This window comes from Schistocerca gregaria, chromosome X, assembly GCF_023897955.1.
Source record: "Schistocerca gregaria isolate iqSchGreg1 chromosome X, iqSchGreg1.2, whole genome shotgun sequence".
NCBI lineage: Eukaryota > Metazoa > Arthropoda > Insecta > Orthoptera > Acrididae > Schistocerca > Schistocerca gregaria.
This window is the reverse complement of record NC_064931.1, coordinates 473,953,779-473,979,190: the sequence shown is the minus strand read 5'-3', so window position 1 is coordinate 473,979,190 and position 25,412 is coordinate 473,953,779. Positions and strand designations below refer to the sequence as shown.

The 25,412-nt window shown below is 36.7% G+C and overlaps 1 protein-coding gene across 1 annotated transcript in view; it reads left to right on the top strand.

Moving 5' to 3' along the window:
- LOC126298148 (Down syndrome cell adhesion molecule-like protein Dscam2) overlaps window positions 1–25,412 on the top strand; it is a 560,143-nt gene that overhangs the window by 223,746 nt on the left and 310,985 nt on the right. The window contains exons 6-10 of the mRNA XM_049989461.1: window positions 1,353–1,504; window positions 4,696–4,806; window positions 6,567–6,728; window positions 20,334–20,627; window positions 21,361–21,660. Of these exons, the coding sequence (XP_049845418.1) occupies window positions 1,353–1,504; window positions 4,696–4,806; window positions 6,567–6,728; window positions 20,334–20,627; window positions 21,361–21,660 (1,019 nt within the window). The remainder of the gene's footprint in view (window positions 1–1,352; window positions 1,505–4,695; window positions 4,807–6,566; window positions 6,729–20,333; window positions 20,628–21,360; window positions 21,661–25,412) is intronic.

The window sequence follows — 25,412 nt, the reverse complement described above, 5'->3', positions numbered from 1 at the left end:
TGGATGTTCCATTTCCTGGGAGCTAGTGCCTTATACATTTAATCTGATTCTTATCTGGCTCCAAGATAAAAAAGAAGAATATTAATTCTCATCTAGTTAACCAATTTTCAGTGTATTGATTGAATATAATGAGTTTAGTGATGATTGGCATATAATTAGGTAAAGCATTAGTTGGGTCACTATTATATGAGAGTGTCCCATAAATAGACATAATGTGGAAAAAATAACTGAGCAGTTCATTTGTGAATTTCTCCTTGAATGTATAATGCATCATAATAATTTTAACACCAGGAAAATAAGTAATAAAACAGTAATGCACAGGAAAATATACATGAGCTACAACTAATAATTCTGAAGACTAGCTAGAGTAAATAGAGGAACATAATGAGTTTCCAAATAGTGTGTTGTAACATGTACTGCAAGTAACCATCTGGAATAAAATAGAATAGAAGTGTAAAAAGTTCATTTTTGTGGGTTGTATGTTTAGTATTCAATAATGATTCATATCCCCCACTCAGCCCAAGTATCAATATGGAGGAAAGGCCAGAGATACTTGGGTTTCATACTGCAGCTTCAGCCTGTGGGCACGGAGGGTGCTGCCACATCCACAGGCATCTCACATGGGCCCATCCAATGACATTACAGTGCCTGTAAATACCATGGCCCTGCACTTGTCCAGAAGTTCTCACTATTCCCTGAAACCTTTGATATGTGTCATTGATCACAGGAGATCATTGACCTTGACCATACTCACATCACATTTTTCAATTTGTATTGAACATTGAACTGTTTGAGCATGCGTAAGATGACTTTCACCATGCTCTAGGCTTTGCTTTTTGCTAGCCATCCACTTCATTGGCCACAAGAACCACCCGTATTTTCAACAAGTCCCTGTGACACTGCCAGTGGAAGTGATAAACTGTGTATACCTATGCAGAGTAGAATAGAAAAGTATGTTCACATCAGTGTGACAAGTTTTACTTATTTATCTAGAAAATCACACCAAGGATAAAAGATAAGTGTGTCCGACGTCTTACGTATTTTTCAGTTGATGAAGTAGTCACTGTTATCTTCTAAGCTGATTGTTTCATTTTGTGGAAGCCCTTCTTATTGTTGAACAGTTGTATTTGAGTTCAGATTTTATTAAATTTTATCATAATTATATCAGATGTCCTGAACAGAATGAGTTAAGTGTGTGTTGTTACAGGTGTGAAGAAAGTCATTACAGAAGTTTTAAACATTCACCTAGTAGAACTTGAGCCTACATTTGCATCATTAGAGAGATAAACCAACTGTTTGCAATTACAGAAGTTTCATTAATGAAGTGCATTACAGTGAACCACAATTTTCAGGTTTGTAATTGGCCAATATGTGCCATCACATGGGGATGTCATTAGTCATGTGAATATTACAAGTGTTCGTGTTGAAGATGGAGGGACATATAGATGCTTAGCAGTGAATCGAGTGGGAGAAGTGGAACACAATGCTCAACTTAATGTCTACGGTTAGTATCTGCACTATTTCTGCTTGGAAATTTTAGCATCATTATTGCTGTGTACCAAGGAAGGAGCAAATATGTTTTGCTTTAACTGGTGGTTCTTCAGTGGCATAGTGTTTCACAAGTTCTGTTATGTCTCATAGTATCCTTTTATGAAGTTATTTTCTCTTATCCATAGCAGCATATCTGATAAGCAGATAAATATGATTTTACAATTTTGTTGTTATGTAACACCATTATAAAAAAGGAGAGTAAATATGGTTGCCATTATTGAGCACTGAAACACTGAAAAATGACATGTTTCACATTGATTGATTAAAAATCATCTGTGTGGAATTGCTATTAGCAGTAAAACAAAGCATCCTTGAAAGTATTACTAAACTGTTCATCATGTTTTAGACTATTCCACCTTTTGTTTACAACAATTAATTTGAGAAAGTGAGATGTTTCTAAAATTAAAACTGTTTCATTTGCAAAAGAATTAGGATTGGGTGACTTTTACTGAATTTAATGTTACAGTTCTGAACTGAGTAACAATCACTGAAGAGGCATTCTGCAGGAAAAAAATTAATGATTGTTTTGTGTCATGTTACAGAATTCAGTATCATCTTCTGTAACAATTTTCTTTTAGTAATTCAGGAACTCCTTATTTATGCCATTGTTGTACTTTATTTTTCTCTTGCAAACCTAGTGCCAGAAACTTTCAACAAATAATTTTACTGCCAGCCAAACAAATAGACGTATTTCGAAAGATTTATATCAGAGTTATCCCGTAATCCTGAAAATATGGGTGTAGTCCTAACAAAAGCTCATGTGACGGAGGGAAAGTGATGTGTTACAAATCCAATGTCTGGTATTTAACCTGAATTGTCACTAGTTGCTCATTGGTTTTTTTTCACATCTGCAAATGATTTGTTAATGAGAAAAGTGCCAGGTTGCAGTTGATTCACAGTCTACATTAAACTGTATTCTGTAAGTGGCTGGGTAGTTCAGTCCAAAAATCATAGGAAGTCAAAGCATTGTGATTCTAAAATCAATCTGGATTGTGGACAGTTCTACCATGATGTAGGTTCTGTAACAATTATTTTGAAATACAAGAAACTATTAACAATTATTTTAAACCAATAATAGCAGCTGATGGAACCTACATCTAACATCTACATTTCAAAGTTTTTTTCTTACTAGTCATTACATAATCGTTGTATAAATATTCAGTTTCTATTATAATAGTATTGAAAAATGGGAAAATGTACATATACAAAGACCAAATAATGATTACTCAAAAATGATGGAGAATTATTATTTCAAAAGCAGATATTTCCAATTTTTTGTTACTTTCATGGTTTTGTGAGTTACATATGAAAGAAGTATGAAGTTTATTTTCTTGGCATACATCAGTTTCAGTAAGAAGCTCAACTGCAAGTGGAATGCACTTATTGTAACTAACTACATGAAGATATTTGTGCTGAACTGTATTCAAAACAGACTGGGAAAATATGTATGTGTGACAGCTGAAATATCCAGATAGGAATGCCTGAAATACATGGTTCTCACCCTTTTATTATAGACCAAACTGGATTACAGAATGTATTGATGCTCATACTGTCCAATGGACTGGGAATACAGTGTCATATTCTATATAATAACATTTCATGCCTGCCTTCCTACTGTATGACTACATTCTAAAAACACTCATTTGTATATATACTGAGCAGAGTAATTCTGTATACAGAAATTACTCATTAGCCTTGTGTCATAGTATTAATTATTGCACCATATAAAATTTTTGTAATGGTATATTGAAAATCGTGAGAAATCTTACTTCCATTTCTGACACACTTCTGTTTCATTGTCTTTCTGAATAAAATAAGACATCACAATTGAAATAAAGAAAGCATACACTCATGAGCAATGGAATCAGTGATAGATTCAGTGTTGGAGAGAGAACGTTCCTGCCACCACAGCAAGTGAGATAGCCAAGAAGTTGTCATACCTTATATTGGCCATTGGTGTGACTATTGATCACAGGGTGGGCAAGATGCACAGTATAAGCAGATTTTGTTGTGACCAGATCAAGCCCAATGCATGTGATACTCCACCCCCAATGTAATTCAGGAACTGGAATTTTCACGTGAATGTCCATTTCCCTCAATCTATGTCAGAATGGTTGTGTGTATCGATGCATGTGTGGGCCCCAAAGCACCTGACAGTAATCATGTTAAACATGTCAAGATGCAGTTGAATTAGGTATGTGTGCAACTGAGTCAGTTCTGGATATTATCCGTTAGCTGCAGATTGTAGTTAATGTAGCTATGGACAAGAACAGCTCCTCAGTGCTCTCAGCATTTTGTGGAGTCATTTCATGATGTGTTACTCCCATGAATCTAGGGTGTAAATTGCTACTGGTACGTTTGTCTAATTTTATAGAAAGAGTCTACAGTAAGATTCAGTATGGCTGCTGCTGATAATAAAAGCAATTTTGAATGTAAAATTATATATGAAATGGAGACATTCACAGTGTCCTCAATGAAGTTGATTTCATTTGGCAATAAAAATAAAATTTTCACAATTATGATGACAGTCACCTTCTAAATGTATATTCACAGCCATAAATTATCATCTGATTCTCTGCAGACAAATGAGAGTAAGTATAATCAGATAAATAATTATTAATTATACTAATAGAAAGGAAAGTAAATTCTGTAGTACTCCAGGCAGAGGTACTGATGCTTTTCATCCCTTTTAATAATTTAGGATATGATCTTTAGTAATGGTAATTGTATACTGCTGAACATTCACAAACTCATTTTTAGTTTTTGTTTTGTACCAAAAATGTATACACTAAAATTCCAAGAGGCAAACTCACTCTCTCTCTCTCTCTCTCTCTCTCTCTCTCTCTCTCTCTCTCTCTCTCTCTCTCTCTCTCTAAAGATTCACTTCAGTTCTCTACTGTTTTACTGTGTAATTCAGGCACAATCAATAATTTGGAACAAAAGGTTTTTGCCGACAGTGTCATTTGTAACAGATTTCATTTGTCACATAAATTGCACCAGAGAGCTGATTGTTACATTAAAGTACCATGTGGGTACCTAGAAGAGTATTTAAATTAGTATAGTTATTAGTAGTGTTATACATTTACATTACCAAACTTCACATTATCGATGTTAATATTTTTGTATCTGGTGCTAATGGAACAGGTCCACCACACGTACGCGAAATGGGTGAAATATCTGCTATAGCAGGAGAGACTTTACGAGTAGATTGCCCTGCAGCTGGTTATCCACTAGAAAACATTACATGGCATAGAGGTAAACATTTACATACATTTATTTTAAAGACTAAATAAAATATTTTTAATGTGAAACTTAAAACATCAGTAAATGCACAAAGTTGCTGTTTTAGCATCATCAGTGTCCTATAATTTTTGTCCCAGCACACTGTCCTCCATTGGACCACACAGGTTGTCAGATCCAAGCTGTGCAGTAGGCAGATAACCATTGGCACATCTGAATTTGCTAATTAGCTGATTTGTTGCAAAAGAGAAGTTTGACATGCATCAACATGACACTTGCTCCTAATGACTTCTTTAAACTTGAAGTTTTCATTGTGCTTCTCACTATTGCTGGTATATATCTGTTCCATAAATTTAAAGAAACTGTGTCCATGACTTCCTGTGAATGCCATTCCATGGAATGAGTATATGTCTAGATATCTTAAAAATATGTACCCATATTATATTGTCACCAGACAAAAAAAGTGTTCTTTGCTTTAACCAGAACAAACTCCCACCATTCTCTCTCTCAAATCAGATTTCAATTGTCAAGGTACCCACTCTTCACACACTTTCCAATACTCCTTGATTCTCATCATTTTCTGTGTGGTGTAACTCACGTTTTGTTGTACAGCAATGTCACAGATTGTGATCTATGTGTATTTTTATGTGAAACAACATATTAAAACATTGTCCATTTGTGTTGGTGGCTGCAGTTTATGGTTTTAATTGCACTGTTTATCCCGTCTGCTAATATTTTATATCTACCTGTGCACGTAGCTCAACTCCGGTGTCATCACTTCACATGCTGTTCCTTTCTGTGTTAGTCAGACAGCTTGCACCCTCCTTAACAAAGATCTCAGTGGCCGAATTTTGCTTCTGGTTGGAGTCCATTATTCATGTGCAGTGAGAAAAGAATTCTGGAATATCTGTCAAGAGAACAAGCCACTATAAACATGTGGTTGAATTATAATGGCATACAATATTTAATATAGAGGTTATGACCACTTTTCCAATACTTTTGATACTGCCTTCATAATCTTGATGAGAAACATGGTTTTTCTACTTTTTTTTAGACATTTTGCCTTACTTAACTCATGACTGCAGATGTAGTAATCAGAGATAATTGTAATAATTTGAAAAATTTTAGAAAAAACCCAACAGTTAATCATTTTTCCTTTATACTAGTGTTAATAATCAACACCTACCTTATAAATGAAGTTCATAATGATTTGGAAGTGTGTAGGATTATCATTTAGCTATCACTATAATTCTTAATGAGAAGGAGTTAGGCTCAGTTGTCAGAAAAGTATCCCTGATTATTCTGATTGACAGCACTAATTGATTTAAAGTATCTACATTGGGAATACTGCAGGACATATCTGTTCTTTAATAGAGGCATACAAAATGCACATAACTCCATCCCAAGATAAGTGTTTTTCATATTTGTACTGTTCATTTTCCCTGTTATTACTACCATTGTAACCTATCTTGGTATTCAGTTATATTTTGGATGCTCTCATAACAATGTGAACACCTGAAATTCAACAGATTCCCTCATTCATTCATTCATTCTGATGTGGTAAAAAGTATTCTCCACTTCTGAAAATAATGATGAGGTAAAAATGTATCAGTAAAATCCCAATTAGGTCCAAATAATTAGAATATAAGCTCAGATTAGTATAAATTATAGATAGCATAAACTAATTTATCTTGCATTACAAAAATCGTAGTTCTGAATTGTTAGAACTACGTATTTGTTAAAATAATAAGCTACTTCAACATTGAATATTTTAGGAGACAGACAGCTACCTTACAACAGACGGCAGTTAGTCTTCCCGAATGGATCACTTATAATAGAGAAAGTACAATCAGCAGAAGATGATGGACCTTATAAATGTGTTGCAACAAATAAACAAGGATATGCTTCAAGTGGAATAGCCAAGATAAATGTAATGGGTATGTTTTTTTTCCAGATTTAACCAAACTGATAAGTCTAGCAATATATACAAATAACTCACTGTTTTATACCAATATTGTTTTTTCAAAATAGTTGAGTGAGTGCAGCTGGAGACTGTTATGATGTAATGCTGATATTGTAAATTCTCAGGTTTCAAGCCATACAAATTTGCTTGGGCTCAGTAATATTTCAAAATGACATTCTTGGAGATGGTATTTCCTGAATCTTATGGAAATATCATTTTACTCTTTCAATTAAGAGAGCACAAAATTTTCAAGAAAGAAACCAGAGGCAACAGTAAACTGACAGCTGATATTTAAATTCCAGGGCACTGATAATGAGTTGTCGCAGAAATCACTCAAACATAACAACTAAAGAAAATGTTTTAAGGAGTAGATAAGGTAGCAAATAAAACAAAAGAAGTTATAAAATACCAGACAGTGATGGAAAGAGAGTTAATGCCAATTATAATTACATAAGGGTATGAATAATGACTCTGGAAGAGAATGAACAAGGGAACAGTGTTGAAACTAGCATAAATTAAAATTAGATGAATTCCAAGATTTGGATATAGGCCCTATACTGGCAAGCCATGGGGGCAGGGGGGGGGGGGGGGGACTAAAGGGGAGAGCAGAGAAGTAGAGAAGGAGAAAGGACTATGCAGGTATGCTGGTGCAATTTCAGTAATGATATTAATTTTCTGTCCATTGAACTCTCATTGAATGACTTCCTTATTATTGACCATACAATTTTTGAAAATTCATTTACAAAAAATTTGAATTACTAGTTGTGACATGTATGTGCACCCTTCTTGTTGTGCATCCTGTTACATCCTTTGCTGTGAATTGGATCAGGGTGTTTGTATAATTTCAAACATCATATTATGCATGTTTACTTATTGAGATTGAGAATTCATTGAAATAAATCAAGAAAATAGGTATGAAACTTCCTGGCAGATTAAAACTGTGTGCCCGCCCGACCGAGACTCGAACTCGGAACCTTTGCCTATCGCGGGCAAGTGCTCTACCAACTGAGCTACCGAAGCACGACTCACACCCGGTACTCACAGCTTTACTTCTGCCAGTACCTCGTCTCCTACCTTCCAAACTTTACAGAAGTAAAGCTGTGAGTACTGGGCGTGAGTCGTGCTTCGGTAGCTCAGTTGGTAGAGCACTTGCCCGCGAAAGGCAAAGGTCCCGAGTTCGAGTCTCGGTCGGGCACACAGTTTTAATCTGCCAGGAAGTTTCATATCAGTGCACACTCCGCTGCAGAGTGAAAATCTCATTCTGAAGAAAATAGGTAGTTCAAGGACCACATTCTGAGTGAATGCCTTACAAAATATTCCCTTGTCACAGATTACAGATGTGTTTGCTCCTGTTTTTCAGCTAATAGTTTGCTGTTATTTGATTAAAAATATAAGTAATGATACAAAACATATGTCCTTGGTGTCATAGTAAATGATATAATTTTGTATTGTTTCATGGTTTCTATTATCATAATTTTTTATTTGATTTTTATTGATGCCAGAAATTCTATTGTTTCTTGTTAAGCATGGATATGGCACAACACACAGTTACAATTTCTATAAATATTATGACTGACTCATTATATGAAAAAGAATAGTTGCATTGGTAGAATGAAATACATCAGCTAAAAACTTGTGGTATTTAAGATAATGTTGAACTTTATTCTTTCAGACCCATAATACAAAAAATGTTGGTTAAATCTGTTGAGTCAACTAAATCACCTATCAACCTATGGCACATAAGAAAATATTTTAACAATGTTATTTTTGCAGTGGCACTGAAAATGTGCACCAGCTATTTCTAAGAATTTATTCCAAACACACTGTTTTATTTCGAAGAATGAATATAGTTTTATTTGAGGAACATTTTTTTGAGGAAGAAGCCAGTAAAAATCTTTTGTGAATTCTCCTATTTTACAGTAATTTTTCTTCATTTTCAACATTTTCCGTGTATGTCACTGTTTGTGTTGATTGGACCCAAACACCTGCATTTTTGTGGTGAGTTTCCAGAATTACTACATCATCTTTTTCCTGATTTCTACATGAGAAGATTTGGGAATTCTAATAGTTTAATAAAATTAGTGGTCATGCAGAAAGTGCTGCACTAATGGACACAATTGCGAAGCATTTTTAGTTGTGTTTGCATTCAACAGTGAGAATTCATTGGAATCAGGAACAGTATAATGAAACAGTGAAGAGCAAATTTACAGAACTAAAACTCTACATAATTTATTCATCCCTGATGACCTCATTGTCAACAACACCTTAAATTCTAATCATCCTTTACTGTTTTCTAAATGTCTTTATATCACACTTGTTGAGAGTAATAGATATACACTTGTTCTATTTCTATGCATGGTCTACATGACATATAATACTAGTGTTGAAATACTTTTGAAGAGTTTGAGTACTTCCTTAAAGAAAGTAAGGATGTGTGTCTTTGCTTTATGGATTACAAAGAAGCTTCTAGTCATAAAACAATGCAGCCCCTCAAATATTTTTATACTGATTAACAGACATCTAAATTATTGAAAACTTATATTGGAACCCATCAGATGAATTTGTAGTTGTGAATAATGACTTCCATCAGCTGTAGAATTGAATGACAACAATGAACATTTGTGCCAGACCAGGACTCGAACCTTGTGTATTGGAACCAGTCTGTGCACATAAAATCAGATGATGTTGTGTCTGTTTTAATAGAAACTTATCAATATTTGAGAAAGGGATAATTACTATTTCCACTTTTATTCAGCCTTAATTTGGAAGTGTTTTTTGAAGGAAATTGGAAGGATGACATTAAAAGTAAACACAATCAACAAAATAGAAGACTTTGAGATGTGAGTATATTGAAGACTACTTAAGATACAATGGCTGGTGAGAATGACAAATAAAGGAGTCCACAAATCTGTCAGCAAAGACCAGGATCCATCAAGTCTAGTTATGAAGAGAAAGACAATGCATTGAGAACATATTATATTGAATGAAAATCTATTGCACATGATTACTGAAGGCAGAAAAGGAATTGGAAGAAATAAGATGTCATTCCTGTGAAACATTTAGCACTGAATGGGACAGGAAACCAAGAATGTCTAAAAATTGAAAGGTAGACATCCATTAGTGTGTAGGGACTCTGCCCTATAGCAACATTAACCCCTCTGGAGTGACAGATAGTGTAGCAGCATCGCTGACTAGTTAGTCTGATCTCTAACCTCAGTGTGTATGGACCTGTGCGTAAATTGTTAGAATAAATCACATGTATTACATTGTGTATGCATGTCTCCACCTCACTGTCAGTATCCAGTGTCTACATTGGTGAACCCTGGATTACTTCTCTGATGAGTTTTCTTAACTGCACAATTTCTGTGCATCTTCCATGTTTCTGACTGTGCCCAACTATGCTGCCTAATTGTGACTGGTTACAGTGCAACAGTGCAGCGCATGCAGGAAACTACTCACAAAACACTGAAAATGTACTGGACAATTTCTTCTTCCATGAGTCTGCAAACTTTAATGACTCTCAGGTGCCTATCCTGATGGAAATTATGCAGTGTACATCTCACGACTACCTGCACTGTGTGAAGCCTGCATTCATATCAAATGCAATGGCTTTGGACTGCCGCTTCTGGGAAAGTTTTCCCCTGTCAAATACATTTCGCGGTGATTGTCTCTCAACTGCAAACCTTGAAACATCTGTGTCTCCTGCATCATGTCAAAATCCATTTAATCCCAGCTGGAACACAATGTCAGTCATACTACTTCCCACAAAAAGGACAGCTTGAGCCGATGACTAGAAGTCTTACAGGACGTCCATCGAACATGGGGCCAACCATCCCTTCCATATCAATTGCTCCACTGGCTACAGCATGCCATTTCGCAAGGCCCACCTACAATCCAGCATAACATGCTTTCCAATGAAGGACGAAATACTTTGGTTCACATTCCTGAAGCTATTTCTACACCTATAAGAGGGATGACACTCCAGTACAGGGGTGGACTATGGGACTTAAATACCGTATACCACAATTTTGCTACAAGAATCCTACAGTACACCTACTCATCTCTATAGAATCAAGCTACCAGAGTTTGACCCCCTCCACATCGAGGCATGGTTCACTACAGTGGAGTTAATAATGCAGTATAACAATGACCTTGACAATCAGGTGAAGTTTTTAACGCTGATTGTACAACTAAGTGGACCCTCCAGCTCACGACAAGTATGCAACAGTGAAGTGTGCCATATTAGAACATTTATCTCTTTCACAAGAACAGCAGCAACACAGATTATCTGTTATGAAGAACTTGGCACACAGACACTTTTGGAATTGTGGCATAACCTCTATGCAATCGCTAACCCTACTGTACCATCTGATGCTGTATTATAGGCTCTGTGACTACTTAAGCTCCCAACACTCATCCAGTCATCACTCCAGGTCTGTGAGGATTGCCCTACAACTGAACACATCACAGGATCAGGAGACACAACTACAGTATAAACAAGCTGTCTTTCTTCAAAGACAGCTCGCCTGAGTGGCCGAGCGGTTATAGGCACTAAAGTCTGGAACCGCACGACCGCTACGGTCGCAGGTTCGAATCCTGCCTCGGGCATGGATGTGAGTGATGTCCTTAGGTTAGTTAGGTTTAAGTAGTTCTAAGTTCTAGGGGACTGATGACCTCAGAAGTTAAGTCCCCTAGTGCTCAGAGCCATTTCTGATTTCTTCAAAGACACCACACAGCCAACGCATGCGCGGCACAGTATTTCACACAACACCAGCTGTGAACTGGCTACACCTACCAAACACCTTCACTGACTGCAGCCGAACATAGCTGACTAACTTCAGCACTCGCTCGGTCTGCGTCCAACTGGCAGACTGCATGCTTGTCAGCAGTGTGCAAACCAGACTGACTGACAGCACAAAAAACACCCCATCACCTGTGTGTCAACTGCTGGTCTCATGATGTCATACATGTTTCGGTGCACAACTTTGGAGCTGTAAGCAACCGTGTCAATTTCCAAAATGATATACTGGGCTGACAAGTGTGCACCATGCTGTTGCAGTGCATCATGATGCCTAATGTCCACATTGTGTTTCACTGCCTCAAGTGTGACTCACTCACCTGTCTCATGCAGGTTATATCTTAACGACTGCACAATAGAAAGACTTTACCTTGTGGACACAGGTTCTGATGTGACTTGTACTCCCTCATGTACAGGCTTCTCCATCTTCTGGCACACTTGATGACTGCCTTAAGAGCTACTAATAATTATGTAATTGAAGTTCACGGATCTACCACTGCCACAACTGTCTTGGCATTCAATCTACAACTGATTGGAACTTCCTGTGCACGACAGTCACTGAACCAGTCATTGGGGTAGACTTCATGGCTTGTTACAAGTTGATTCCTGACCTCACCCAATCCATGGTCACATACATATCCATCGGATTGATTATCCAGGGATTTGTGCTTGCTGCAGGCACTGAAACACCACCTACTATTTATTATGCTCTCTATGGACCTTGCAGTGGGCTCATTATCTTCCTCTCTACATATGCCGATGGGATATGTGGATTTGTTATTCCAACTACTATACTTGGAACGATTATGAACAGACAATCTGGCTGATACTGTTCAACTGCAACAGGAAATTAGCACCCTGCATAACCATGTAGCCAAAGTGAAAGTCTCACTCAGTGTGATATGTGACATCGTTGCATACTACGACTCCGCACACACATTACTACAGTCGCATTCGTACTTGCCCAGGCAGAGCTTAGTACAGTTCCCAGTACAGTGGATACCACTGTGCAGGTCACATGTGATGCTCTAGCTCATTTGAACCCATGCCAGTTCACTAGTAATAATGGTATATTCCACTGCATTATAACCACTCCTGAGCTCTCTCCATGGCTGCAAATGCACCACTTAACTCCTGATCACCTTAGGGCTGCTAAAGTGACAGTGAATGAAGTCAGTGTTACACCTACTCGCATGATGTATTAGTATTTTCAGCTTCCCCAGATGAACGTAAGTTACACCTCAAATGAGTTTTCGAGGTTTTGGACTGGGTGGGAGGTAATTGTTATTGAAGAGAAGTGACAACTACACAAACCAACAGTGACTTTCCCAGGTGCCCCCTCAGTGCAGATGGTTACAAGCCAACTGATGATTGCACTGCCCTTGTTAGTTCTCTTCTGCCTCCTCCAACACACCAATAACTCTGTAGCTTCTTGAGGTTGGTAAATCTCTATTAAAGGCGCCTCCTGCATTTCAGCTCCCACTAATTCAAGCCCTCACCAGCAAAGACAAATCTGTAAAAAAAACAGTCCCATGGACACCCACATGCAGCTTGTTTTCAATGATTTGAGACAGTGCTTTCAACAAGTTGTCACTCACAGTACCATACTCTCATGCCTACTCCATTATTACGTCCAAGGCAAGTAACACTGCCATTAGAGCTGTTCTCTACCAACAAATTGATGGAGATCTCCACCCCTCCTGTTCTTCTATAAAAAAGTTTCAGAGTCTCAGAAGAAGTGGCCAGCATATAACTTTATTCACTGGTCACTGTCTGTTGGCAGAGTCAGTTGCCATTTCACCCTACAACTGCTCGTCAGCAATGACTTCTGCCATGTGAACAGTACCAATAGGCCAGTTGCAGATTATCTGTCTAGACTGTCATTGATTAACAATAACCTTTTCATAAGTCCAACTGCAGACTCTTATCTTGGACCGAACTTCTAGTCTTAACACTGTGTATCAAAAACTGCATGGTACTGATGATTATCTTCTCTACAACATTTCTACTGGTAGGACACCCCTCTGGTCTCATGTGATTTCTTATACATGGTGATTGACATGTTAAATAGCCTGGCACACCATGGTGTATGCATAACTGTGAAATTTCTCACTGAATGCTTCATTTGGCCTAGGATCAAACAGTACTGTAAACTATGGGCCGAGGTGTGCATATCATGCCAACAAGCCAAGACTGGATGCCACACTACCAGACCTCCGGGCAAGTTCAACATTCCGTCTTTTTACATAAGCATTTGGACTTGGTATGACCGCTACCTGGATTTCAAAGGTCCTGCTACATACTGTCTGTCACTGACCAAATTGCAAGATGGGTGGTGGCTATGCCCATTAGTAATATTACAATGGAATATATGGCCTGTGCCTTCATAGATACTTGGATAGCCCACATAGATACTTGGAGGAGCGGGGGGGGGGGGGGGGGGGGGGCAGAGACGCATGTGCAGCTTGTTGTTCTGCAGGGACTCTGCTCTGTAGCAACACTAACCTTTCTGGAATGTAGGATAGTGTAGTAGCATCACTGACTAGTTAGTCTGATCTCTGTCTTCAGTGTGTGTGGACTCATGTATCATGTGATAGGGTAAATCACATATTACGGAGTGTATGTGTGTCTCTATCTCACTATCGATACCCTGTGCTGGCAAGTGGACATGGGTTGAACTAATAATAATAAAATAAACTTCTTTATCTCATTTCAACAATTAATAGATGAAAGTAACTTCTAGGAAAGGTCTAACAACCTTGACGGATATGGAGTATACCTCAAAGACAAAAGTTAAATAAGTGCAACACTTAAATGTCAGAATGGTGTATTGCTTTCAGTGTCATCATTTTGTAATCAAATGTGTTTACTGAAACCTGTATTATTTCTCTTTTATCCAGAATTCTTCAGCTGTTTGATAGTAATTAAATTGTCTGCTGTCATTAATATAATAGAAAGATTTTATTCTGTTCTGTTAATGACTGTAGCTTGTCTGGTTATTGTGATCCAGTATTGCAGCTAGTCATTGCTATCTTTCATGTTCATTATTGTATTTATAATTTTTTTTCTGTTTTACTCAGAAGCTATAACTGTTTCTTGCTCAAGCCATTCATTTTTCGTTGGTGGTAGAGGATAAAAATTCATCTCTGGAGGTCATTCTTACAAAGCTATCATGCTCTGCTTCTGGGTTGTATATAAATATTCAGTCCCTGTTCTGCAGTGATTTGACATTGCACACAGTTTATTTAACAATAGATGGTCATGCAAAATATATGGTGATCATGGACACCCCTGCATGTGAACCTTGGACAAAGCACAGGACATACTCCAGAGAACGAACCAAATATGGAACAGCCATTGACTTTCCACGTGAGGTAACTGCCTTGTTCACTCATTAACAGTCAGGTCATAGCAATGTTATTGTTATGTCAAGTATAATACCGGCAGAACACCCATGAGGTTTTCACTGTTACAGCAGCTTCTGGTCCAAGTGCTCTGAAGTAGTATCTTACTCTCACATTGCACTAGAATAACATGATGTGGTGACCTATTAGCCGCTTTAGAACTGTAGCTACTTTAGAACAGTGAACATTACTATTCCAAATTTAGGGCACATTATTGCCGTATATTGAAGGTTTGGTGCAATTCTAACCCTTCAGTCTATCTGGACATTCAGAAATGAATTAATACATGAATTAAGTCTATACACATTCAATTAAGTAGTCATTCATTCAGACATTGCTTTCTGTCAATCCCACCTTGAAGGAAAATCTTCATGGATGTGATATGAGTGAATGAATACTTTAAGTAGAGTGAAATGCCTATTACAAACTATTTTTCTTTGCTACAGTAGTCTTCAGATATAAAGAATAATCAAGAAAGGGGACATACTTAATGAAGAGGATATCAGAAGTACTACATGACAAGTTAAAGCTTAATCACAGAAAATTTGGCATACAACACCTTAATACAACAATTAATCATAACTCAATGTTAACAAACATGCAGGCATGTAATTACTTAGAGGTCTAGTTAACTCCATATCATCATAATTCACTACACATGCTGCACACATCTTTTGAGCTGTCATCAAGTCTGTGATGATATCCTTGCCTCTCCATTGCATAAAATGATTGTGTCATGTAATATTCCACTTGCTTTAAAGTTCTGTACCATCTGATACCATCTTCTCACTGTGTTTTACAGAAGCCACTGTCAAAAATTAAACACTTCTGCTAACAGTACTTCACAGGGCAAAGAAAATATCACAGCCATTAGAACACTGGTGCTGAATACCTAAAGCTTGTGAAGAGATTACGTGATTTTATGAGTTACATAACATGTTGATAAATGTAGATTAAATTAGGAAATAATTCAAAAACATAATGACATGGACCTCTCATACTGTCAGGACACAATTCAGGCTGTAGACGACATTCTTATATTGAGGAAATGGGACCCCAAGTATATGCTTTTATCACTGGTCATAGGTAAAGGAAAATGGATGTGCTCGCAGGTAATATTCACCATTGATCAAGTGACAGTATCCAGCAAAACCTTTCAGCACTACATTATCTTGAAATGTGACAAAACTGCTTGATGACCACTTAACACATGTTGCTGTTGTTGTTGTTGTTGTGATCTTCAGTCTGAAGACTGATTTGATGCAGCTCTCCGTGCTACTCTACCCTGTGCAAGCCTCTTCATCTCTGAGTAACTACTGCAATCTACATCTTCCTGAATCTGTTTACTGTATTCATCTCTTGGTCTCCCTACATGATTTTTACCCCCCACCCCCCCTTTTCCCATACACTTGCCTCCAGTACTAAATTAGTGATCCCTTCATGCATCAGAATATGTCCCACCAACTGATCCCTTCTCCTAGTGAGGTTGTGCCACAAGTTTCTTTGCTCCCAAATTCTATTCAGTGCCTCCTCATTAGTTATGTGATCTACCCATCTGATCTTCAGCATTCTTCTGTCACACCATGTTTCAAAAGCTTCTATTCTCTTCTTGTCTAAACTGTTTATTGTCCATGTTTCACTTCCATACATGTCTACACCCCGTATAAATACTTTCAGAAAAGATTTCCTGACTCTTAAATCTATACTTGATGTTAACAAATTTCACATATTCAGAAGCACATTTGTTGCCATTGTTAGTCTGCATTTTGTATCCCCTCTATTTTGATCATCATCAGTTATTTTACTGCGCAAATAACAAAACTCATCTACTACTTTAAGTGTCTCATTTCTTAATCTAAATCCCTCAGCATCACTTGATTTAAGTTGATTACATTTCATCATCCTTGTTCTGCTTTTGTTGACGTTCATCTTATATCCTCCTTTCAAGTCCCTGTCCATTGTGTTAAACTGTCCTTCCAAGTCCTTTGCTGTCTCAGAAAGAATTACAATGTCATTGACAAACCTCAAAGTTTTTGTTTCTTCTCCCTGGACTTTAATTCCTACGCTAAATTTTTCTTACGTTTCCTTTACTGCTTGCTCAGTGTACAGATTGAATAACATTGAGGATATGCTACACTCACTCCCTTCTCAACCACTACTTTCTGTTCATGATCATAAAAATCATTCTGCTCCCCATATTTTACCCCTGCCACCCTCAGAATTTTAAAGAGAGTATTCCAGTTAACATTGTTAGAAGCTTTCTCCAAGTCTACAAATGCTATAAATGTATATTTACCTTTCCTTAACCTATCTTCTATGAGAAGTCATAGAATCAGCATTGCAGTGCATGTTTTACATTTCTCTGGAATGCAAACTGATCTTCCCTGAGGTCGGCTTCATCAGTTTTTCCATTCATCTTTAAGCAATTAATGTTGATATTTTGCAACCATGACTTATTTAACTACCTATCAGCTTGTGCTTTCTTTAGGATTGGAATAATTACATTCTTTTTGAAGCCTGAGGGTGTTTCACCTGTCTTCTACATAATGCTCATGAGATGGAAGAGTTTAATTATGGCTGGCTCTCCCAAGGCTATCAGTAGTTCTAACAGAATATTGTCTACTTCTAGAGCCCTGTTTTGGCTTAGGTGTTTCAAAACTGTGTCAGATTTGTCTCACAGTATCATATCTCCCATCTCATCTTCATCTATGTCCTCTTCCATATCTATTATACTGCCCTCAAGTGCATCTCCCTTGTACGGAGCCTCTATTTACTCCTACCACCTTTCCCTTCTTTGCTTAGTACTGGTTTTCTATCTGAGCCCTTGATATTAATGCAGATGTTTTTTTTCCCCAGAGACCTATTTAATTTTCCTGTAGGCCATATCTACCTTTCCTCTAGGGATATATATGCCTCTAAATCCTTACATTTGTCCTCTAACCATTCCTGTTTAGCCATTTTGCATTTCCTGTCAATCTCATTTTTCTGACATTTGTATTCCCTTTCACTTGTTTCATTTACTGTATTTTTATATTTTCTTCTTTCATCAGTTAAATGTAATATATCCTGTGTTACCCTAGGATTTCTACTACAACTTTTCTTTTTACCTGTTTGATCCTCTGTTGCCTTCACTATTTCATCTCTCAGAGCAAGCAATTTTCCTTTCCTCTGTTCTTGTCAATCATTTCCTAATGCTCCCTCTGAAACTCTCAACATTATCTGGTTCTTTCAGTTTATCAGCGCCCATCTTCTTAATTTCCTACCTTTTTGGAATTTCTTCAGTTTTGATCCACAGTTTAGAACCAATAAATTTTGGTCCGAGTCCACATCTACCCCTTGAAATTTAAGAGCGAATAACTGCTTGGTCCTAGTTCTTGTGTAATTTTAATCATGTTGAGTAGAGCAGGGATATTGTCAAATGAATGTGCACACTTTGAAAGCTGCTTTTGAACATTTTTGATGGATTGTGGCTGTGTCCATTGTCTTATTGTATATAAAACTTTTGAAGTTCTTCCTTGTCAATTTAAAATAGGGTGCTATGTATCTGAGTGTAAATTTTAGTGACAACTGTATGGCGGTTCATTTTTGATGAATAATGTATATGCCAGGTAACTAAAAAGAAAAAAAGTCTGCTTTGTAATTGTGTTCTTGTGTCACTGTGCAAACCTGTGAGATACAATGAGAACCTAATATATTTCAACTCTCATATTTTGCTGAGGTCAGTTCCTGCAAGTTCTGCAATGTCAAAATAATCATAATGCAAATAATGTTTTTCTTGTGAGATTCAAATTCTATTTCAAAAAGAATTTCAGCATTTGTTAATTTAATTAATTTTAACCATTTACAGCTGCTTCAAATTGGTGCCATATGATTTCAGCTACAGCTGAGGAAAAAAGGTAGCTCTTTGCAAGTATCCCAGTATCAGTCAAAGAATATTGTTATGTACATCATGACAGTGGGAGAAAGTATGTAACTTACACTTCTGATATTCCAGACATTTTTACAAGGCTGTAACAATTCACTCCATAAAAATGTTAAATAATGCATTATATAAAGAAACTGGTATACTGCAGTGTACAACATTTTTGTCAATATTATGATCATGCAACACTGTGAAGAAAATTAAGACACAAAGGAATATATTTGAAGAGAAAATTGTTGTAATTTTGCTTCTTCAACAGCACAGGATGTATTAAGCACAATTTATTGACAGTTAAATCAGAAAAAGTAATAGTTCCTGACTTGTCTGGAAATACATAAATTGACAAACTTCTGGCAGTAGATACCTCATAGTCAATGCAGTATTCTGAATGTTTGTTGAGTAACTCAGATGTCAGTGCAGGAGAACACTGTAGGTTCACCTGGGAAATGCTTGAATATAAACCACATTCTTGGTGCACCTCTATGCAATCAGTTCATTCACTGAAAACACAATAGTTGGTTGAGCAGTGAGTAAAGACAATTCTGCATTTGACAGCGGGCAAATCCATGCACTAGCCAAATGTTGTTAGTAGGTAGCAACAATGTCCATATTACAGCCCAGAAGGGAACCATGTAGTGCAGAGCCATTATCAAGAGATATACTGGAGAGCTTGCTGTAAAAATTGGATGATTTGTACGTGAAGCTGTGACTTAGCACCGGGGGATGTGTCCTTCTGCACTGCACCTGGTGAGCTTACCAAATATAAGCACGATTATCTTGATTAGTACATCAATAAACCTGACAGGATTACATGAAAATGATGAAATTATTGTAGAGATTGCAGTACTATGATGATGTTGCCACTTACCAACTTATTTATTCCATAGGTGAATAATTTTCTTTGTATATCCACCATGTGAGGGACAGCACTTTGCTGACAATAATACCAAATTTTCAATCAAGCTTTCACTTCAATAGACTCCCGCTGTCATACACAATGATATTTAACCAGTAGTGATAATTAAAAACAATGAGTAATGTTTTGTGGCTATGCCTATTTCACTATTCAGATTTTGTATAAAAAATTGAGACAGACACAAATACAAGCAAATAACATCAACTTACTTTAATATAAGTAAGTATTTTCTTTTCAGTATATATATTTGATGATTATTACACATTTACCAGATTTTTTATCACTGGTGAAAATGAATTTTACTCCAAAACTATATATCTGATTCGCAGTGCTAGTGTAACTGAATTAGATGGTGAAAATGTAGAAAGGACAAAGCATCAAGGCTCAAAAACTTTGCAAAATCATGCGAATGATGCTGTTTCCTTACACTTCATTCTTGGATTAAATTCAAATTTCAACATGTCAGAAATAAAAGGTAACAGAAAGAATGACAGTTCTTATCAGACAACTATAGCTGAAAATATTTGTCTTTTTTTCAGTCCCACCAAAGATCACTCCCTTCAGCTTCCGCTCAGATGTCCACCTGGGAGAGCGGGTAGGTGTTCAGTGTGTCGTGAGCAAGGGGGATGCTCCTCTGCAAATACAGTGGTTGAAGGATGACAGTGAAATAGGGCACAATTCTGCCATCAAGGGTGTACTTGTGCGCCATCTGGACCAGTTCACTAGTGTGCTGAGTATTGCAGAACTTGATCAATCACATGATGGGAACTACACCTGTGTGGCCAGCAACCCTGCTGCCCGTGCTTCTCATTCGGCCCCTCTGTCTGTTAATGGTATGATTGTATGTATCACCTGAAGGCAGCCTCAAAGTTCCATGATTAAACTGGCCAGTAATTGTCTGCCCAGATGTGTTTAAATCTGTTTCAATGTGTTAAATAGAAATTTGTTTGTACTGGAGTAAAGGTTCTTAGGCTGCCTAATTTCTGCTGATTTATAGGACAGAATTGCATCTGTAGAAATGATGGATTACTACAGCCAGATGTCCATAAGCAAGAATAAATTTGAAGGAAGTAAGTTACTATTCTTTTGACACATTATAGTTTGTATTAAAACCAGAAAATGCAAAATATTATCTGGCAATAGTGGAACAGTCACAGAGAGAGGAGGAGGAAAAGAAATATATATAATTCTGTAGTGCTCAGTTTATTCGGAGGTGGATATGGTGGAAATCAGAACAATATTGCGCTAAAAATCATGGTATGCTGCACTCATTCATGATATGAGATTTTAATTTACATGTTGATTTAAGTCTTTAGGGGTTTAGAATCTTATATTTCATTATGTATGAGGAAAATCCCACATTTTTATGTGATAGGTACATTTTAGTGATAATAATCATATTCATACATGCTATAGGCAGTACAAACAAATTTAGCATTGTTTGAATGAATTCAACCTGGAGAAGCTGTAAAAATTGAGAATTTACTGGCCTGTTTCTTCACTGGGTCCCTTTGAGGTCAGTAGATTTGTGTTTGGCTTGAGTGTGTGTGTATATATGTGTTTCAGTGCCACCAGCTATTACTCCATTCTCATTTGGAGAGTTATCTACTGGTGAAAGAGTACGGGTGACCTGCAGTGTGAAGCGAGGCGACCCACCACTAACATTCGAGTGGCTCAAGGATGCCCATCCTCTCCCGCCAACCCCAGGCCTGCATGATGACCCTGACCTCACGATCCGAGATTACGAAGATTACTCTAGTGTCCTGGCGATCAGTAGCGTTAGCTCTAGACATAGCGGCAACTACACATGTGAAGTGAGAAATCCAGCCCGAGTCACAACCTACACGGCGCAGCTTCTGGTCACGGGTAACTAGCAATGAAATGGAGGGATCCTGCTACATGCACATAGTGCTAAACATTGCCTTGCCCACTTAACACTTTATGTCATTTTTATTTCTTAATTTGGTTCCTTCTTTCATGTATTCATATTCTCACTTTTATGGGAGATTGTTTCGTGTTATTGCCAGACTTGTTACTATATTTCTTAATTTCACAGAAAGAAGTCTAATGCAAACTAAGTTCTTAAACTGTTGAGGCCAAAATCATGTCAGCTAAATGAAAGAAATAAGTTACAGTGATTAGTCGTTCATGTTCATCTGTTTTCAGACATTTTTGTTTATGTTCAAAGTGCATAATTTATTTGTTCTTCAATTTAAACTTGCAAAGTGGTGCTGGGCAAATGTGCTGAAAAGGCATAGAAGCAATGGATCCCTGCAGGCCATGTTCACCCCTATCCCAACCTAGACAAAGCTTGCATGCTGAACTGTCTTTTCACCCTTCTTGTGTTGCTTTCGCAGTCGAGGAATGAGATAGCTGTGCGTTACTTGATTATCACCGCCTTGGATGACATGCGGTTGACAAAAAGCTCCTACTTCTTCAAGCCACGCAGGTAACCTAAAGCTTATCAGCATGTGTAGTTGGTTCATGTCCTTCACTTATTCATGTTCCTTTCTACTGATTATTCAATACTATTTCTTGTGTGGTTTTATTTATTACTACTGTTTTACCTTTCAGCCTTCAAGACATTAATGCCTCAGTTGTTGAAACCTCACAATACGAGGCCAACAACTTCTTTACATTACCTGCACAAGACAGTGGTTATGTTCCTAGAAATAACTAATAAATATATTGGTACAATGTACATGACTACTTCAAAGAATATTTTTATATAAGTTACAAGATTTATTTGTTTAATGAACAGCACAGCAACACTAAGTTGTAAAGTATATTAATGTAATTTTCAAATAGTTAATTTCATTTTGAGTATTTACATATTAGCATTATTGGCCTTTCCATTTGAAATATTGTCTGAAATAAGTATGAATTCCACTGAAGCAAAGTGTTCTCTTTGGAAATGTTATAGTTAGCAGAAAAAGAAAAATACTCTTTCACATATAACCTTTCATAGGGGTGAGATTGCTCTGACCCTCTTTTAAATACTTTTTCAGTATATATTGTTGTCTACCATAAAAACATAAAAGTAGTTTATATGGAATGTCTATAAAGTAGTCATGAATAAAATAACAAAAAGATCTGAATTTTTATTATTTTTGTTTGTTTGGAAAAAGTTACTTTTCAAAAATTCATTAACCAAGAAACAATGTTTTATTAACTTATCAGCAATACTGTAGTTTTCATCTTTAACCCTGACTCGAGGTATGCTGTTTACATAAACAAATTTAGGTTTACAATACTGACACTTCAGACAGATTTTCTCTTTTTCATAGGAAATATGCCTTTGATTTGTTTAAGATATGAATATTTTTGCCCCACTTGACATTAGTAAATTATTTGTCAACTATATATGACAATCTCTCAGTAGCAGGGATGTTATCTCAGACATTGTCTGCCTCTGCAGCTGAAGTCATGCAGCGGGCCCAGGTTTGATTCCCAGCTGGGTCATAGATTTTATCCACTCATGGACTGAGTGTTGTTTGTCCTCATCATCATTTCATCATTATTGATGCGCTAGTCTCTGAAGTGTCGCCAAATAAAAAGACTTGCATTAGGTAGCCGAACAACCCCAGATGGGGTCTCCCAGTCAGTAATGCCAAATGATCATTTCACTTTTTCATCTTAGACATTTGTTGAAATAACTATCACTAACTGGGAAAAGATACAAGGCCCACATGATCTCTGAAACTGTTGTTAATGGTAGTCTATGAAATGTGGGAGTGAAATGCTGTATGTTAACTACCACAAGAGCAGGACATTCCTGTAAAAATTTTATGTCCACATTTATTCAAATGTGAAATGCTTTAATGAATCACAAAATGCTTTAATATCTGATGATGGTTCTATGTTGAACTAGTGCTAAGTGCTCAATATTCTGTGTGTTATAGAAAATTATATTTACTTGCATGGTAACCCACATCTTGATATCATTGTATTTTATATGCTCATACTTTCTATCAACCAAATGAAATTTGAAAAAGTCACTAACTTGAAATGTAGCACCAGCTGCTTAGTCACATAAACATAATAAAGCAAATTAATTTGAAGCAGTTGGTGTGTAGACTAAGTAAATAACTAGGCATAAAGATCAGCCCTGACAGTACCATTGCATTACACTGTACCATTAGTGCAGTGGTTTCCTTTTTCCATTTTTTCACCTCCTTTGTATTTTCTACCATCCTTTGAGTTGTTGTAACCATTTTCATTAAGATGAAATTTCATATAAGCTTTCTATCCTTCTATTTTACCCCACCAAAGAGAATTAATATGCTAAAGTATAAAGAGAACATACTTCACCAGGTGCCAAAGGTAGTGTACAGGACTGTAAAAGTTGGTGCTAACTCAGAAAATGACTGTTATTAACTGTATATCGGCTAAATAAGTATATTGTCATAGTACTTACATTACAGTAATTAGACTGCTTTCAGAAAGCTTGTCTTGGGACATCTTATCTTATGTTATTGCAAAAAGACAAGTATCTGTGCCAAGTAGTTGAATTACTAGCACTGTTTATGAATTACCTTTTAGTAAATATGGCAGTGATGATTCCTTCTTTGCTTAGCAGCAGCTTGTTAGCCACTGTTGATCTATTTTTGCCTAACTACAAAATAATCAGCCTTCACTTTATCAAAGCAAATAGTAGTGTGTTTTTAAAATCATAGCACAGCTTATATTTGTTTGCAGATTTTGCACCGATCCTTTAGAACTAAGAGTATAAGTTAGTTGATGCACACACACATAACTGCATTTCTCTTACTGTTAATCTGCTTATCTTATTTAAACAATTGTGTAACATATAGTTAACTACAGCACAAGATGCTGTAAAAATAAATTATTTATTTTTGTGGTAATCTGAAGACTGAAAATGTTGTTTGACCTTACAATACCAATGTATTGTTCATAATGCAGAGTACAAAGGGTGCAGGGATACTTTGTGTCTACCACAGAATTTCTATAATTCAAATTTCTTTAATTTTTATTGACCTGTATTAACAAAGTATTGTATAAAGAGTAACTGATGTGTGATAAAGGTCCAGAAACTCTAAATTTCCTTTAGCAGTCTCTACAAAAACATATTTAGTATTTTTCACTTTTGTCATCATTTAAGTTTTTCAGTCTTATTTTCTTGAGCAGTAGCTTTCTACATTGATAGTAAAAGAGTTATTCAAGAACAATTCATTATAATTCAAAAATATTACAGATATTTTAGGCTAATTTCAGCTGTTTACATTACATATTTTCTGGGATCACTTATTTGTCACTTTGTTTGGAAATGTCTTCTCGTTTTTAACATATAACAGTTTCCTTGCTGTATTTACTGCATTTGTATCTCTTATAGTTGTTACAGATCATTGTTGTTTTGATCACTTTGTTGTACTTCCCTGCTTTTGACTGCCTTTAAACAATGCAAATGATGACATCTTCCCCTTCCTTCTTCAGTTTCCTTTGCAGTGAACTTCTGCTTGATATTCCTTACTGAGAATATCTCCAATGGCTGAAACCACACGTTTCTGGAATACGCTAATATTCATAGCCCTTTCTTCACTGTATGATTTTGTGAGACAGAGTCCCAATTCTTGGAGAAAACGCTGTCACTTATTATA